Here is a 15,223-nt window from a genome sequence, read left to right as displayed (position 1 = left end):
CATATCTCTGTTCCCGATCGCTGAGCTTCCTACTTATGAAGAGAATCGGCCTCTCTGCTTCGCCTTCACCCTGAGCTAGTACGGCCCCGAGCCCCGTATCCGAGGCGTCTACCTGCACAATGAACTCTTGTGAGAAGTCCGGAGCCTGTAGGACGGGATCAGAACGCAGGCCATCTTTTAGCAATTGAAAGGCATCTTCTGTCTCGTCTTTCCACTCTACCTGGTTTGGCAAGTTTTTCTTGATGAGGTTTGTGAGGGGATTGGCAATGGTTGCATATCCAGGGATAAAACGGCAATAATATCCCGTTATCCTTAAGAAGGCCCGAACGTCCCGCTTGGTCCGGGGTCGAGGCCAGTCCCGAATTGTCCTGGTCTTCTCTGCCTGGGGGCGTATTTTCCCATTCCCCACGGTGTACCCCAGGTATTCCGCTTCGGACAGACCCAGGCAGAAAATGATTATTCTCACGAAAACGTCTCTAAACTCTGAACGGTTTAAGCTACAGACTGTTATGACCCCTTCATGAAAAGCTTAGACTGTTTTGCTTACAAGCCGCACAGTCAATCAATCAAATGTCTATGAAGTTTATTTACTGCTTTATCYGTGTAGACGGAAAGTAGAGAATTGCAGCAGTCTRATCTAGAAGTGACAAAAGTATGGATTAGCTTTTCCGCATAATTYTTKGGACAAAAAGTTTCWGATTTTTGCAGTTACGAAGATAGAAAAAAGCTGSCTTTGAAATATTCTTGWCATGTTCGTCAAAAGAGAGATCAGGGTCCAGAGTAACGSAGAGGTCCTTCACAGTTTTATTTGAGACGACTGTACAACCSATCAAGATTAATTGACAGTCAATGATGAGACCACCCATTCTCACCATTAGTAAGATCATGTGTACCACTCTTGACAGAGGCAAATTCTTCAAGATACAATGGTTTGTGATCTTACTAATGCTAGTGGAATGAGCACTTTGCTCAACAATTCCTGAAGTGGATAAAAATGTCAAGGGATGTCTGTTCATCATGACACTGTACACAAAGCCATGTTAAACACTAAAACACTATCAATGAAAATAACTAATCAGAAAGATTAAGTAGATCTAATGTAATTAACAGTTCTAAATTTGATACAATTACGTTGCATCTTAGCCATTTTTTATGCTGGACTTGATATATTAGTGTTTGAGAAACATTAAAAGTTAAGTATATTATACATTAAGTATACTCAAGAAGCTGATGCATATAGTTAGCTAAATTATTATTTGATAAATTGTTCACAATAACATTGATATGACATTAAATTAGCTTAGCGATAACCTACATAGCTACTCAACAAATKATTTCAGAATAAAATAAGTAGCAGGAGCGCTTCAAGTATTCYACAAGAACCACAGGTGCTCTTAAAGGRGAATCAGGGTGTCTGACCTGATGGTGTATTTTTACGTTTTAGCCCATACATTAGAAGGTTTTTAATTTTCAAACCCTCACGAGTGCCTGGACTTTTTACTTTTTTTTTTGCCACTTAGCACCTATTTGTGGTTATAATTGTTCCGATTTGCTTTACAAAAAATGATTTCAGGTAGTCTTTAAATCGCTCMGTTAATACTGCCATGCATTACACACATTCAATTCAAGCAACAATCAACATCTTTACAAAATACTGATGCTTGTTAATTGGATATGTTTTCAGTCTYGATTCCAGAGGCCCAGAGATGCAAAAGTGTGGAAATATTGCCCCCAAAGAGTGAGTGATCAATAAAATATCAAACAGATTTTTATATATTGTTAATGTCAACATTTTCAACAATGTTTTCCAGCAGACATTTTAAATAAGGTTGTGGTGGTGTTTGTTACAGTGTCTGAAAGTCCTACAGAGCGAAGGATTGTGCTGCTCGGCAAGAATGGCTCTGAGAAGAGTGCTGTTGGGAACTTCATCCTGGAAAGAGAGGCATTTGACCTYAACTGTGTACAAAACCACTRTGAGARAGCCAGGGGTCACGTGGAGGGAAGACACATAGCTGTAATCAACACTCCAGACCTGTTAGACCCTCACATCTCACATGACAAACTCTCAGAGGAWCTGCGTTGGTGTGTCACTCTGTCTAMACCGGGACCTCATGTGTTCCTGTTGGTGCTGCAGCCTGAGGAGTTCACACARGAAGAGGGAGACAGAATCAGGACAATCCTAGACACCCTCAGTGACCGGTCCTTTGACTACTCAATGGTACTGACAACTCATGAAGACAAGAGGGGACACATGGATGAGGATCACCCTCTGAATCAGATAGTCAGAGCCTGTAGAGGGAGGCAGCACCTCATACACCTCAGTGACCACACTCAACTTATGGCAGATGTTGACAAGATTGTAAAGGAGAATGGAGGAGACTATCTCACCTGTGATTTATTTGAAGATACAAGTGACATGGTACAAGGGAAAGAGGATATCCACAGTAGTAAAACTGACGGAAGCCTTAAATCTTCCTCTGAGGGAGAACTTGGAAAAGAACAAGGTGAATCAGCAAAATTTGGCAATTGGGAGAAAATTAAAAAGATTGGTGAGTTTACAGCACACTCACAAAAGTTATAGTGAGATGAGCATTGAATATAAGTTGACAGTATTAAAGGGATAGTCCCCCCACATTACCCTGTATGCACTTTTTGGAGGTAAGACAGCAACACATGCTTTGGTTTTGTTTACCTGGCCACTGTCTCCAAATGCTAACTTCTTAGCATCTGTGGCACAAATCTACATCCCTAATATTACTATTTTTTGTCGCTTCATGTTAAAATCATCAAAGTCTCTTGTGTACAGAACTACGAAAACATTACTTGTACCGTAGAATCTGTCAGGAAGGAATGCATGCATAGGGAGCAGCAGTAGTTCCAGTGTTTGGGTTGAACTATAGTATTAATACTGTCAACTTATATTCAATCTTCATTAAGGATGACTGCTTTGTTGTTTCATCATGCTTGGTTGAAAGGGACTGCAAAGATAAGGTCCCTGGTATTGATTGTTAACACTTTTTTCAGGGTTGACGTTGCTTAAGGAAAATCTGGGGGAGCAATCACATAGTGGAGAAAAATGTGGTGGGTAAAATTCAGTCTCATTTACAACATGTTGCCACTTCTATATTAAAGTGTGATGGCTACGGCTCAGTTAGGATTTGTCCAAATTATCATTCATTTTGAAGCTCTGTTTTCAAAATGTATCTTGATAGGCTAAAACGATATAACAGCTGTGTAAGCAGAATTTACATGTGAAAGAAAATAGATAACCATTTTCTTATTCACTTGACTAACTATGATGTACTCATCTTGCAGAGCAGGACTTCAAAAGGTTTATTTTTGATAATGTAATTAGATTATGTTAGTAAAATTCTGAACAATTGTGAAAACATTCCCAAGAGGGACATTGGTACATGGGCCATGGAATATGTTGTAATAGTAGTACATTGTATTAGCTTAATTGAGGATTTAATCCACATGTACTTACTTAATATAACTGACTATTGCTGTCAAGCTTTTTAATCACAAGCATCACAAGAAAAGGGCCGATTTTAGTTTTCAGCAGGGACAATCCAGTATGAAAATTGATCAACTACATTATGTTTTATCTGCATATCCTTATATCAATCAATGTGTACATATGATTTACAGAGTCTCAACTCAGGATTGTGCTTCTGGGGAGGAGTGACGACAAGAAGAAAACAGTGGGTAACATTATCCTACAGCAAGGGGCTTTTCCAGGAATAGGCCTTCCTGCTAGTTTGTTTGGCAAAAAACAGCAAAGGGAGTTGGCCAGTGGGAAGTCGAAGGGCAAATCTATTTATGTTGTAAAGACTCCAGACTTATTTGCTCCACATCTGACTGTGAAGTCCCTGATGCAGGAGATAGAGAAATGTAAGTCCCTCTCTGCTCCTGGGCCTCATGGGGTTCTGCTGGTGTTGAAGCCTGAGGAATTCACAGAGGAGAACAGAAACACATTCAAGTTGATCCTGGGCATATTTGGTAAAGAGGCCTTCAAGCACTCAATGGTGATCATTACTCACCACAAGGGAGTCACAGGAAATCCTCATCTGAGACAAATGATCCAAGAATGTGGAGGAAGGCTTCACAAAATGTACACACAAGGAAGTGACCACAAAAAGTTAACTGAAAAGATAGAAAAGATGGTAGAGGAGAATGAATGGAGATACCTCACCTCCAATGAAGAGACAACAGATGATACCATGACACCAAAGGCTCAGAGACTGAACGTGGTGCTGTGTGGCAGAAGAGGAGCTGGGAAGACTTCTATAGGCAATGCCATACTGGGTCAGACAGAGTCCAGTCCAAAGTCCAGCTCCTCCTCAGTGTGTGTGAAGAGAGAAGGAGAGGTGTGTGGACGGTCGGTCACCCTCATCGAGCTGCCTGCTCTGTATGGAACACATCTCACTCAGGAGGAAGTGATGCGTGAGACTTTCCACTGTGTCTCGCTCTTGACTCTGGAGTCCATGCTTTCCTCCTGGTCGTACCTTTGGGTCCAATCACTGATGAAGACAGAGGAGAGTTGGAGACCATCCAGAAGATTCTCAGCTCACGAGTCAATGACTTTGCCATGGTCCTGTTTAGACAGGATAACATTCCAGTTGATAAAACTGCAGTTGACTTTGTGGAACAAAATGCAGACACAAAGCAACTGATCAAGATATGCGGAGGGCGGTATAAAATCTTTGATGCTTTGAAGATTGATAACGCCAAGCAGACAACAGAACTTGTAGCAGAAATTGCAAAATGATGGATCAGAACAGAACCTGCTACACTCTGTACATGTACATGGAGGCTAAACACAATCAGAACTGAGGAAAAGAACAGAAGAATCAAGGATTTAGAGGAGAGAATCAGGAACATGTCACAAGGTGAGTTTGTTGAACACAGGGAGGAACAAATATTGGGGGGTGATTGGGAAAGCAATGATTTAACACTATGGACCTTCTGTGTTGATTTCAAAATMAATTCATGCAGTAATTAACAATAATTTCTTATCATTTATTGTTTAATTTGTAGGTGCTGAAATGGAGTGCTCCAGCACTGAGTGCATAAGGGTGGTGCTGATTGGGAAAACTGGAAATGGGAAGAGCGCCTCCGCAAACACTATCCTGGGCAGAAAGGAATTTGAGTCTAAACCCTGCACTGATTCTGTGACAACAGTTTGCAAGAAGGCAGTCGGCAAAGTTGATGGAAGAACAGTTTCTGTGGTGGACACCCCTGGCCTTTTTGACACAAAATTGTCTAAAAAAGATGTGCAGCAAGAGATAGTGAAATGTGTTTCCCTGTCAGCTCCTGGACCCCATGTGTTTATCATAGTGTTGTGTATCGGGAGAATGACAGAAGAGGAGCTGGACGCTTTGGACCTCATAGAGACAACATTTGGTCCACGGGCAGGAATGTTCTGCTTAGTTTTGTTTACTAGAGGAGATGACTTGGAAAATGAATCAATTGAAGATTACATTGGGAAAAGCACGTGCGCCAAACTGAAGAAACTGATCAGAGATTGTGGAGACAGACTCCATCTCTTCAACAACAAAGACAAAAAGAACTGCACACAGGTCACTGAGCTTCTTAAGAAGATTAACGAAATGGTGTCCATGAACAAGGGCAGTTTCTACACCAGTGAGATGTTCCAGGAGGCAGAGGCAGCCATAAAACAAAAACAAGAAGCAATACTGAAGGAGAGAGAGATGGAGATAAAGGCTGACATGGAGAAACTGAAGGTCAGCCATGAAACAGACATGGAAAATATGAAATCAAAGTTGGAAGAGGAGAGATTGAAAGTTCAGGAGGAAAGACAGCTGAGAGAAAAACWRWWKAGAGAGAGAGAGGAAKCTATTAGAAAAGAGCATGAAGACAAAGAKAAAGCAGAGAAGGAAGAAAGAGAGTTGAAGGACAAAAAAAGGAAAGAMGTTGAAAAGTTAAAAAGGARWAATTGGGTCGCAGAAAAAGAAAAGATGGAGAAAGAGATAAATACTCAGAAAGAAAGGTTGGAAAAACAACAAAGAGAAAAGGAAGAAGAATATAAAAGGAGAATGGAACGACAGAGAAAGGAAGAGAAAGACAGACAAAAACTTGTTAAAAATCAAGGAAGGCATTCAGCAGAACTGAAAAGGAAACAGGAGGAAGAAATTAAAAGGAGAGCAACAGAAGAGGTTGAGAGGAGGAAACATGAAGAGGAAGAAAGACAAGAGTGGCAAAGAAAAATAAAGGAAGCAGAGAAAGATCAAACAGAACTCCAAGAGGTCATGCGTAGAGAAAAAGAGGAATGGGAGGAACAGTTGAAGAAAGAAAGAGACAGACAACAGGAAGAAGAAAGGCTGAGGAGACAGAAGGAGGCAGACACTCTTGTAGAACAAGACGAAAAACAGAGGATATTGAGAGAGGAGTTTGAAAGAGAGAGGGAACAAGAGAGAATAAAGATGAAGGAATCAGAAGAGCAGAGAGAAACAGAGCAGAAAGAAATAGAAAAAGACTTTGAAGAAAAGAGTAGAGAGTTGACAGACAAAATGACAATGCAACAAGAGCAGTGGGAGAGAGAACGTAGAGAGGAACAGGAAAGAAGACTGCAAGAGGATGAAAATAGAAAAATTTCGGAGGAGCAAAAAATCAAGAAAGTGCAGGAAGAATTTCAACAAGAAGAGAAAATGAAGAAAGAGAAGGAAGATACAGCTAGGAAAGAACAAGAAGAGAAGAATTTGAAGGAAATGAAGGCAGATTATGAAAGGAAAACAAAAGAAATTATGGAAAAATATGAAGAAGAGGCCAGAACACAAGCAGAGGAATTAAACTACTTTAGAGAAGAGTGTGAACAATATAAAAAAGAGAAGGAGATACTTATGCAAAAGCACAAAAAGGAGACTGATGAATTAAAGGGTCAATATGGTCATGATGAAAAAGAACTGACTGGTCAAATGAAGGAAATGGAGGAAAAACAGAAAGAAGAGATAGAAAACATGACAACGGTAATGGGAATCGCGAAACAAGTGTTAAACAAATGTACTACGCAGTGAGAGTCTTAAACATGACAATAACTACATGCATTAGTTATACTTGTCCCGTTCAGATATGGCGTAACCCTCTGAGATTGAAGGGTTTTCCCTATGAGATTTATAATGCCCTAAAACATAGATTATTTTGAAGATAGTAATAACATGCACCCCCTAACAACATTACTGATGGAAATGAATATACTGTATGTAAATACAACATAGTACATAAAATGTCATTACCTACTGGACAGTAATGATGATGACGAGGAGGAGGAGGATGGTGTAAAAGCTGAAATAGTATAATATTAAGATCTTTGCTACACATTCCTTTAACAACAGTGTTGTAAATCACATGTTTAAACTGCTACAGCTATAGAACGATAACTACAAACGTGCAGAATGTTCACCTGTACTTTCCCAGAGAAATTGTCAGAGTCCGGACACCTGTACCTGCTTCCGAAATAGTAGGCTGTTTAGGTATGAAAAATTTGAAATTTAAATTTAAATAGTAGCCTGTGACATTTCTTGCCTACTAATTACTAAAACGACATGCTGTGTACTAATCATACTACATACTAGATAGAACGTACCGTTTTGTAAAAACACATTCAGAAAGCAACAAATATCAACATACTTATCCACACTGAGAAGGCTTCATCTAATTGACAATCGCGATTGTTCCCCTCCCTTGGTTTATTAGAGTGTGTCCCCTATTCTGATTATCAGCTGTTGTCAAACACACTTGTGAGAAGATGATTCTCTTCCTCAATAGGGTGCAGTGAATTCTACTAGATGAAAGGCCAAATGAGTATGACATCCTGGCATTTAAGCATACTCGATGTTTGAAATTACAACATACTATAAAACTCTCTTTTCACATACACAAAAAGCCTACTATGTAGAACGCAAGTGTGGGTATTCGGTCACGGCAAATGTTTTAAATGCTAGGATGTCATTCACATGTCGGCTAAGAATTCACTGCATGCTATTGAGGAAGACAATCATCTTTTCAGCCCTAGGTGTGTTTGACAACAGCTGCAAATAAGATCAGGGGACGTGTTGTACCAGAATGAATGGCAGTAAACAACGCAATTGGGCATTAGATCAGTTTCCCAACCCCAGTCCTCCAGTACCACCAAGAGCACACATTTTTGTTGTAGCCCCGGACAACAACACCTGATTAACACCTGTCAAGGGATTGGTGATTAGATGACAAGTAGAATAAGGTGTACTTGTATGTGGGCCACAGAAATATGGTCCTACTTCTGGTTGTACTTGAGGACCGGAATTGGGAAACACTGCATTAGATGACACATTCTCAGTATGTAAGAGCCTAGTATGTATGAGCCTACAATGTATGATCCTAGTACGTATGTTCCTAGTATGTATGATCCTAGAATGTATGATCCTAGTATGTATGATCCTAGAATGTATGATCCTAGTATGTATGAGCCTTAGTATGTATGATCCTAGTATGTATGAGCCTAGAATGTATGATCCTAGTATGTATGATCCTAGTATGTATGATCCTAGAATGTATGATCCTAGAATGTATGAGCCTAGAATGTATGATCCTAGAATGTATGAGCCTAGAATGTATGATCCTAGAATGTATGATCCTAGTATGTTTATATTTGTTGTTTACTGCATTCGTTTTTTACTTAACAGTACATTCTAAATAGTATTTAGTATGATTACATATTTCGTACACACCCATTGCCTTCCTGGTCTGTACTAGCAGCCACTGCCTTGCTTTTATTTGTTGATTTCATATGTTTATCTTTTATATCCGTGACTGTGCTTTATATATCCTGATGCTATATCTGTCTTTGTGCTGTTCAAACCAGAGAATAAAAGACAAAAGAGACATATCAACACATCAGTTCCCAAATCTCCATTTCTTGTAGTCCAGGGGCATGTCTGAATACCCGTTCTTGCATTCTAAATAGTACTCTGATTGGGTGTGTGAAAATAGAATGTTTTATAGTAGACTATCTGAAATGTATAGGAGACTATGTGAAATTTATAGTAGACTATGTGAAATGATTATTAAAGGTCCATTGCACTACAAAAAAATAAACATAATTTGTTTATAAAAAAACATTTGTATTCTGATTTTTCAGGGGGTGCGGCAGAACCTTCAGCACCCCTACTTCCTGCAGCTATGGCTGCAGATAACCAGCTAATAAAGCATTGCATGGGTTAGGCAATTCTACTTCATTTTACATGACTGGCGACATTAGCAAAATATTTTTAAATACCACACAAATGAGAGAAAGTACATGGTTAGTATATAGTTATAATAGGGCATATTTTATATTTTGAATAATTAATAGGCTGACCTTATAGAATATCTCACCACTTCCATGGCGTTCTCTCTCGCTCTGCTTTATAACTTTCTCCAGCGGGTAGAGACGTGCAGAGAGAGGGGCTCTCAACAGTTTAATGAAATCAGGTTAGTTGTGAAAACATGTCAATATCGATGATCCCGAACAGATTTGGTTGGTTTTAGATATTGTGGCTGAAGTGGGCTAGGTCTACTGTCTGTTCAAAAAGCAGATGTGTTCCTGCCTTCGCTCTACCGCCTACAATGTGTCATAGATATGCTATATATAACATAACAGTGCAATTCTATAACAAGGAAAATAAACAAAACAAATGGGCATATTTCATTTTTATTTTTTTTCTATTTAAAGTTTTATTAAGTTTTCTTGTTTTTCAATCAACCAACAAAACACATTCCACATTCACAGATGTGACAGAATTAAAAAATAAAAAAATAACTAACAATAATAATAAAAATGACAACTATAAAAATATATATATATATATCTAAAAACTTGCAGCAGCACCATCAAGGTTCTTAGCTATTTCCAGCCGTAGCTGAGATGACGAGCAAATAATTAGTTTTTACAGCACCTTACACAACATGTATCTGCTCATTTCCCTAATCACCCCATTCACTCTGTCCAATTTGAAATATAGTTGAGTAGTGGAGACCAGAGTCTATCAAACTTGGGCTGTCTCTTGCGGAGGACATAAGTGAGCTTTTCAAGAGGGAGAAAGTCAACAATCTGGTCAATCCACATTTTAAATGTAGGAGAAGTATTAGAGGCCCACAATAGAAGAATACATTTCTTAGCAAAGTATGTAATAGTCATAAACACATTTTCTCTGTCAGGATCAAGAACAAAGTCCTGCTGGGCATTAAGAAGATAGATACACGGGGTCATATCAAACTGTACATCTAGTATTTTCTGTGCAGCAGTATGTATAGATTGCCAAAATCTGGCAATCTCTCTACAGCTCCAAAATACATGCATATAGGTTCCACTTTCAGGTTCCACATTTCTACTATCTTTTACAGTTAGGAGAAATGTATGTTTTCATTCTATGGAGTCTCATTGGAGTGTAATAAAATGTGTAAAAAAAAATGTAATTTGATTCTTTCATTTTTACATTAGTAGAGGAGCAGTATACTCTGTTGCAAACCTCCGCCCATAACTCATCACTAGACCAAGGTCCTTTTCCCAGATTATTTTCAAAAGAGTAAAGGAGGAGCCTCCTTTCTCAGAAAGGAGTCTATAGATATAAGATATTTTACCTTTAATGGATTGTGCTGTAACAACAAGGGTTTTAACTTCATTCAGCTGAGCTCTAAACCTCTTCTTGGAAGTAAATGAGGAAATGACATGTCTAATTTGAAGATATATTTTTTTTTTTTAATAAAAAAAAGGGATCTTGGCACATTGAATTCACTGCAGAGTTCTTGAAAGGATTTCAGTGTAGTGGTTTTCTGATGAAATAGGTCTGAAAAGGTCCTGATTCCTAGAGTATGCCAAAGATTAAAGTTGGCATCGCTCAGGGCTTTTGGCAAGTCTGGGTTGCATACTATAGGCGAGTGAGAACATATTTGGGRGGAAATGCCCAGGTATTTCTTCCAGTCCCTCCACRCTAGTAGGGTGCTGTAAATCACAAAGGTTTTGGCYATGTTGCCCACTTCACTAAAGTTATTAATGAATATARTTGAGCTTAGGGGCAATGAACCACAGGATTGGGCTTCTATCTGAATCCACGTTGACTCTTGTCTGTTTGTGATCCATGTTAGCATGTTGCGGATTTGGGCAGACCAGTAGTACAATCGAAGTGAGGGAAGGGCAAGACCACCCTTAGATTCAGGTTTYGATAGAGTGGAGAACTTGATCCTAGGTTTTTTATTGCCCCATATAAATTTGGTGATGCTTTGGTTGGTTGTTTTGAAAAAGGAAACTGGGAGATAGCATGGGAGCATCTGAAATAAATAGTTCAGTCTAGGGAGGATGTTCATACGGATGACATTAATTCTTCCGACTAAGCTAATTGGGAGGGAGATCCAGCAGTGGAAGTTAATTTTCCTTGAAAATGCTATTCAGATCTGGTGTTACAAAGATCCCAAGGTATTGAAACCCCTGTGTCTTCCATTAGAACGGACAGAGTGTCTTCATAGAGCTGGTGAGTGTAAGATTGAGAGGGCAAACAGTGGATTTGTTAAAAATTGATCTTATATCCTGAAAAGTTGCCATACTGAGCAATTGTGTCTAAAATGGGAGGGATTTCTCAGGGTTGGATATGTAGAGCTGCAGGCCGCCTGCAGAAACTCTCATAATACTTGGATTGCTCCTTATCAACTCTGCCAGAGGTTCCGCCCCCAACAAGTAGAGCAGGGGGGACAGCGAGCATCCTTGTCTTGTGCCCCGTCCCAAAGGGAATCTGTCAGAGTTCAGCCCATTAGTAGTCACCATGGCATTTGGATGAGAGTTTAGGGACTTAATCCATTTAATAAAGTTTGGGCCCATATTGAACTTTTCTAAGACTGAGAACAGAAAGCTCCACTCCATCCTGTCGAACGCCTTCTCAGCATCTAGTGAAGGCAGCAGGACAGGGGTCTTCTGTGCGTTTACTTGATCAATAATATCAAAAAGACGGCGAATGTTATCAGAAGAGCACTTGTCTCTAATAAATTCTGTTTGGTCCGCTTTTATTATTTTGGGAAGAAGAGAGTCTTTCGGCGAGCAATTTGGTAATTATTTTCGAGTCAAAATCCAACAAGCTTATGGGCCGGAAGGAGGAGCAGGATAGGGGGTCCTTGTCTGTTTGAGCGACACTGTAATGCGAGCTGTGTGCATTGATTCTGGGAGAACTCCGTTTTTGCAAAAATCCTCCAGCATTGGCATGAAAATAGGGCTAAGCTGGGGCCAAAAAGCTTTGTAGAACTCTCTGGGGAATCCATCTGGGCCTGGGGACTTRTTWGGTGGCATGGAGGTRATTRCCTCCWGGACCTSCTCAGGAGTGAAGGRGGAGTTGAGATCTTCTTGGTYGGTCTCTGATAGTTTAGGTAGCGAGATTYCCTCTAGGAAGGAATGGAGTTCTGCCTCCGTATGTTTTCTCTCAGAGRTATATAGTTTGCAGTAAAAATCATGAAAAGTTMAATTGATCTTTTTTGGGTCATATGTGACCTCGTCCTCTGCWGTTCGGATRGCCATGAGTGTACGCTCTGACTGCTCTTTTTTTAATTGATAAGCAAGCAATCTACTAGGCCTATTGCTATACTCATGGTATTTCTGTTTAGTAAGGAAAACTTWTTTTTTTATCTCCCGAGTATAGTCCAAATTCAGTTTGGTTTTGGCTGCTTTAAGTTGACTCCAGGAGGTGCTGTCTGGGGATTGTTTATGTACTTTTTCACAGTGTTCATATTTAATTAATTTAAATAAATGATGAAGTGCAATGCTGGAGAAAGAGTTTCAGGCTCATCTCTTTCGGAGCAGAGAGCGATCATAATAGAATCTAATACTAGTTCTGTGAGAGAGATTGTCACATATACTCCCTCTCCGGCCTCTAGGTATCCAGGCTGCTGATTATCACCTGTCACCATCATCACGTGCACCAGCACCTCATGACACTCACCTGGACTCCATCATCTCCTTGATTATCTTCCCTATATCTGTCACTCCCCTTGGGTTCTCTCCTCAGGTGTTATTGACTCTGTTTCATGTCAGTGGGTTGTTCGTGTTCCTTGTGTTGTGTTCTGTTAATTTATTAAAGACTCACTGCCTGTACTTGCTTCCCGACTCTCAGCGCATTCGTTACAGAGATGGCCTCTACATGGCACCCCTCTCTCACCATAACAATGGTCATACGTCGGTCAAACATGGGCTACCATGTTGCACAAACTTAAACCCAGGCCCTGCCCAACCTGAATCAATTATCACAATATCAAGCGTTGGCTGAAAATCTACATTTTCAAAATATGTTTTTTAGTGGGCATGATAATTAACAAGGAGGCAACTTGATATAGCCCAACTCTGATCGCTTTTATTTGAATTTTTACATTGCAAACAGTGACAATTATTTGTCATGCCAGAGAGGTACCGGATCCAGGCAAAACTCCAAAAATTCCAAAACTGAGAGGTTTCAGATCCTGTTCCGGCAGGATTTGGCTTAAATTAAAAACTGATCCCAGCAAATACTATAATCGACTGATAGCTCTCTTATCCCTAGATTCTTTAATGATACAGATCAGTGACCAAACCCTTTGAGTAACCATGTCTGTCTAATATTCTATGCAGTTTGTTGTGGTAGCGATGATCCACGATAGAGGCCATATGCCCACCCACATGCTGATCTTAAATGTAGATTCAATTGATTTTAAATTTTAACATTTAATGAATTGTGGAAAAACCAAATAAATTGACCTTAAACGTAGATTAAGGACAAAAGACGCACCAGGTAATTGAAATTTAGCCCTTAGGATCGCAATATAATAAAAATACACACATAATCCAAAAAGTTTTAAAAACTAGAAATTACAAAATGTCAGAATGAGCAATATGATGTATGCATTCTAAAAGTATTCAGACCCATTGACCTTTTCCACATTTGTTACATTACAGCCTTATTCTAAAATGGATTAAATGATTGTTTCCCCCTCATCAATCTACACATAATACCCTATAATGAAAAAGTGAAAACTGGTCTTTAGACAGTTTTGCAAATGTAAAAAAATAAAAAATATAAACTTATTTACATTTACAAGTATTCAGACCCTTTGCTATGAGACTCAAAATTGAGCTCAGGTGCATCCTGTTTCCATTGATCATCCTTGAGATGTTTCTACAACTTGATTGGAGTCCACCTGTGGTCAATTCAATTGATTGGACATTATTTGGAAAGGCAAACACTTGTCTATATAAGGTCCCACAGTTGACAATGCATGTCAGAGCAAAAATCAAGCCATGAGGGCAAAGGAATTGTCCGTAGAGCTCCGAGATGGGATGGTGTCGAGGCACAGATCTTGGGAAGGGTACCAAAACATTTCTGCAGCATTGAAGGTCCCCAAGAATACTGTGGCCTCCACCATTCTTAAATGGAAGAAGTTTGGAACCACCAATACTCTTCCTAGAGCTGGCCAGCAATCGGGGGAGAAAGGCCTTGGTCAGGGAGGTGACCAAGAACTTGATGGTCACTCTGATAGAGCTCCAGAGTTCCTCTGTGGAGATGGGAGAACCTTCCAGAAGGACAACAATCTCTGCAGCACTCCACCAATCAGGCCTTTATGGTGGATGGGCCAGACGGAAGCCACTCTTTAGTAAAAGGCACAAGACAGCCCGCTTGGAGTTTGCCAAAAGGCACCTAAGGACTCTGACCACGAGAAACAAGATTCTCTGGTCTGATGAAACCAAGATTGACCTTTTTGCCCTGAATGCCAAGTGTCACGTGGTGGAAACCTGGCACCATCCCTACGGTGAAGCATGGTCGTGGCAGCATCATGCTGTGGGGATGTCAGGATCGAGGGAAAGATGAACGGAGCAAAGTACAGAGAGATCCTTGATGAAAACCTGCTCCAAAGTGCTTCGGACCTCTGACTGGGGTGAAGGTTCGCCTTCCAACAGGACAACGACCCTAAGCATACAGCCAAGACAATGCAGGTGTGGCTTTGTGAAAAGTCTCTGAATTTCTTTGAGTAGCCCAGCCAGAGCCCGGAAGAGAGAGACCTCAAAGAGAACCTGTGCAGCAACCCTACCCATCCAACCTGACAGAGCTTAAGAGGATACCTGAACAAAATAACAAAACGAAACGTGAAGCTATACAAACGAGTGCTGACAGGCAACTACACATAGACGAGAACCCACGAACACCAAAAGGAAAATGTCTACCTAAATATGATCCCC

At 40.1% G+C, this 15,223-nt stretch overlaps 1 protein-coding gene across 1 annotated transcript; it reads left to right on the top strand.

Annotated features, from left to right (window-relative positions):
• Nucleotides 1–5,287: 5,287 nt before the first annotated feature.
• LOC111979092 (golgin subfamily A member 6-like protein 22) lies at nucleotides 5,288–8,891 on the top strand. The gene has a single exon (XM_070449007.1). The coding sequence runs from the start codon at nucleotides 5,358–5,360 to the stop codon at nucleotides 7,035–7,037; it is 1,680 nt and encodes a 559-aa protein (XP_070305108.1). The 5' UTR covers nucleotides 5,288–5,357; the 3' UTR covers nucleotides 7,038–8,891.
• Nucleotides 8,892–15,223: the final 6,332 nt, after the last annotated feature.

The sequence above is a fragment of the Salvelinus sp. IW2-2015 genome, linkage group LG19 (assembly GCF_002910315.2).
Source record: "Salvelinus sp. IW2-2015 linkage group LG19, ASM291031v2, whole genome shotgun sequence".
Classification (NCBI taxonomy): domain Eukaryota; kingdom Metazoa; phylum Chordata; class Actinopteri; order Salmoniformes; family Salmonidae; genus Salvelinus; species Salvelinus sp. IW2-2015.
This window is presented reverse-complemented; position numbering and strand designations above follow the sequence as displayed.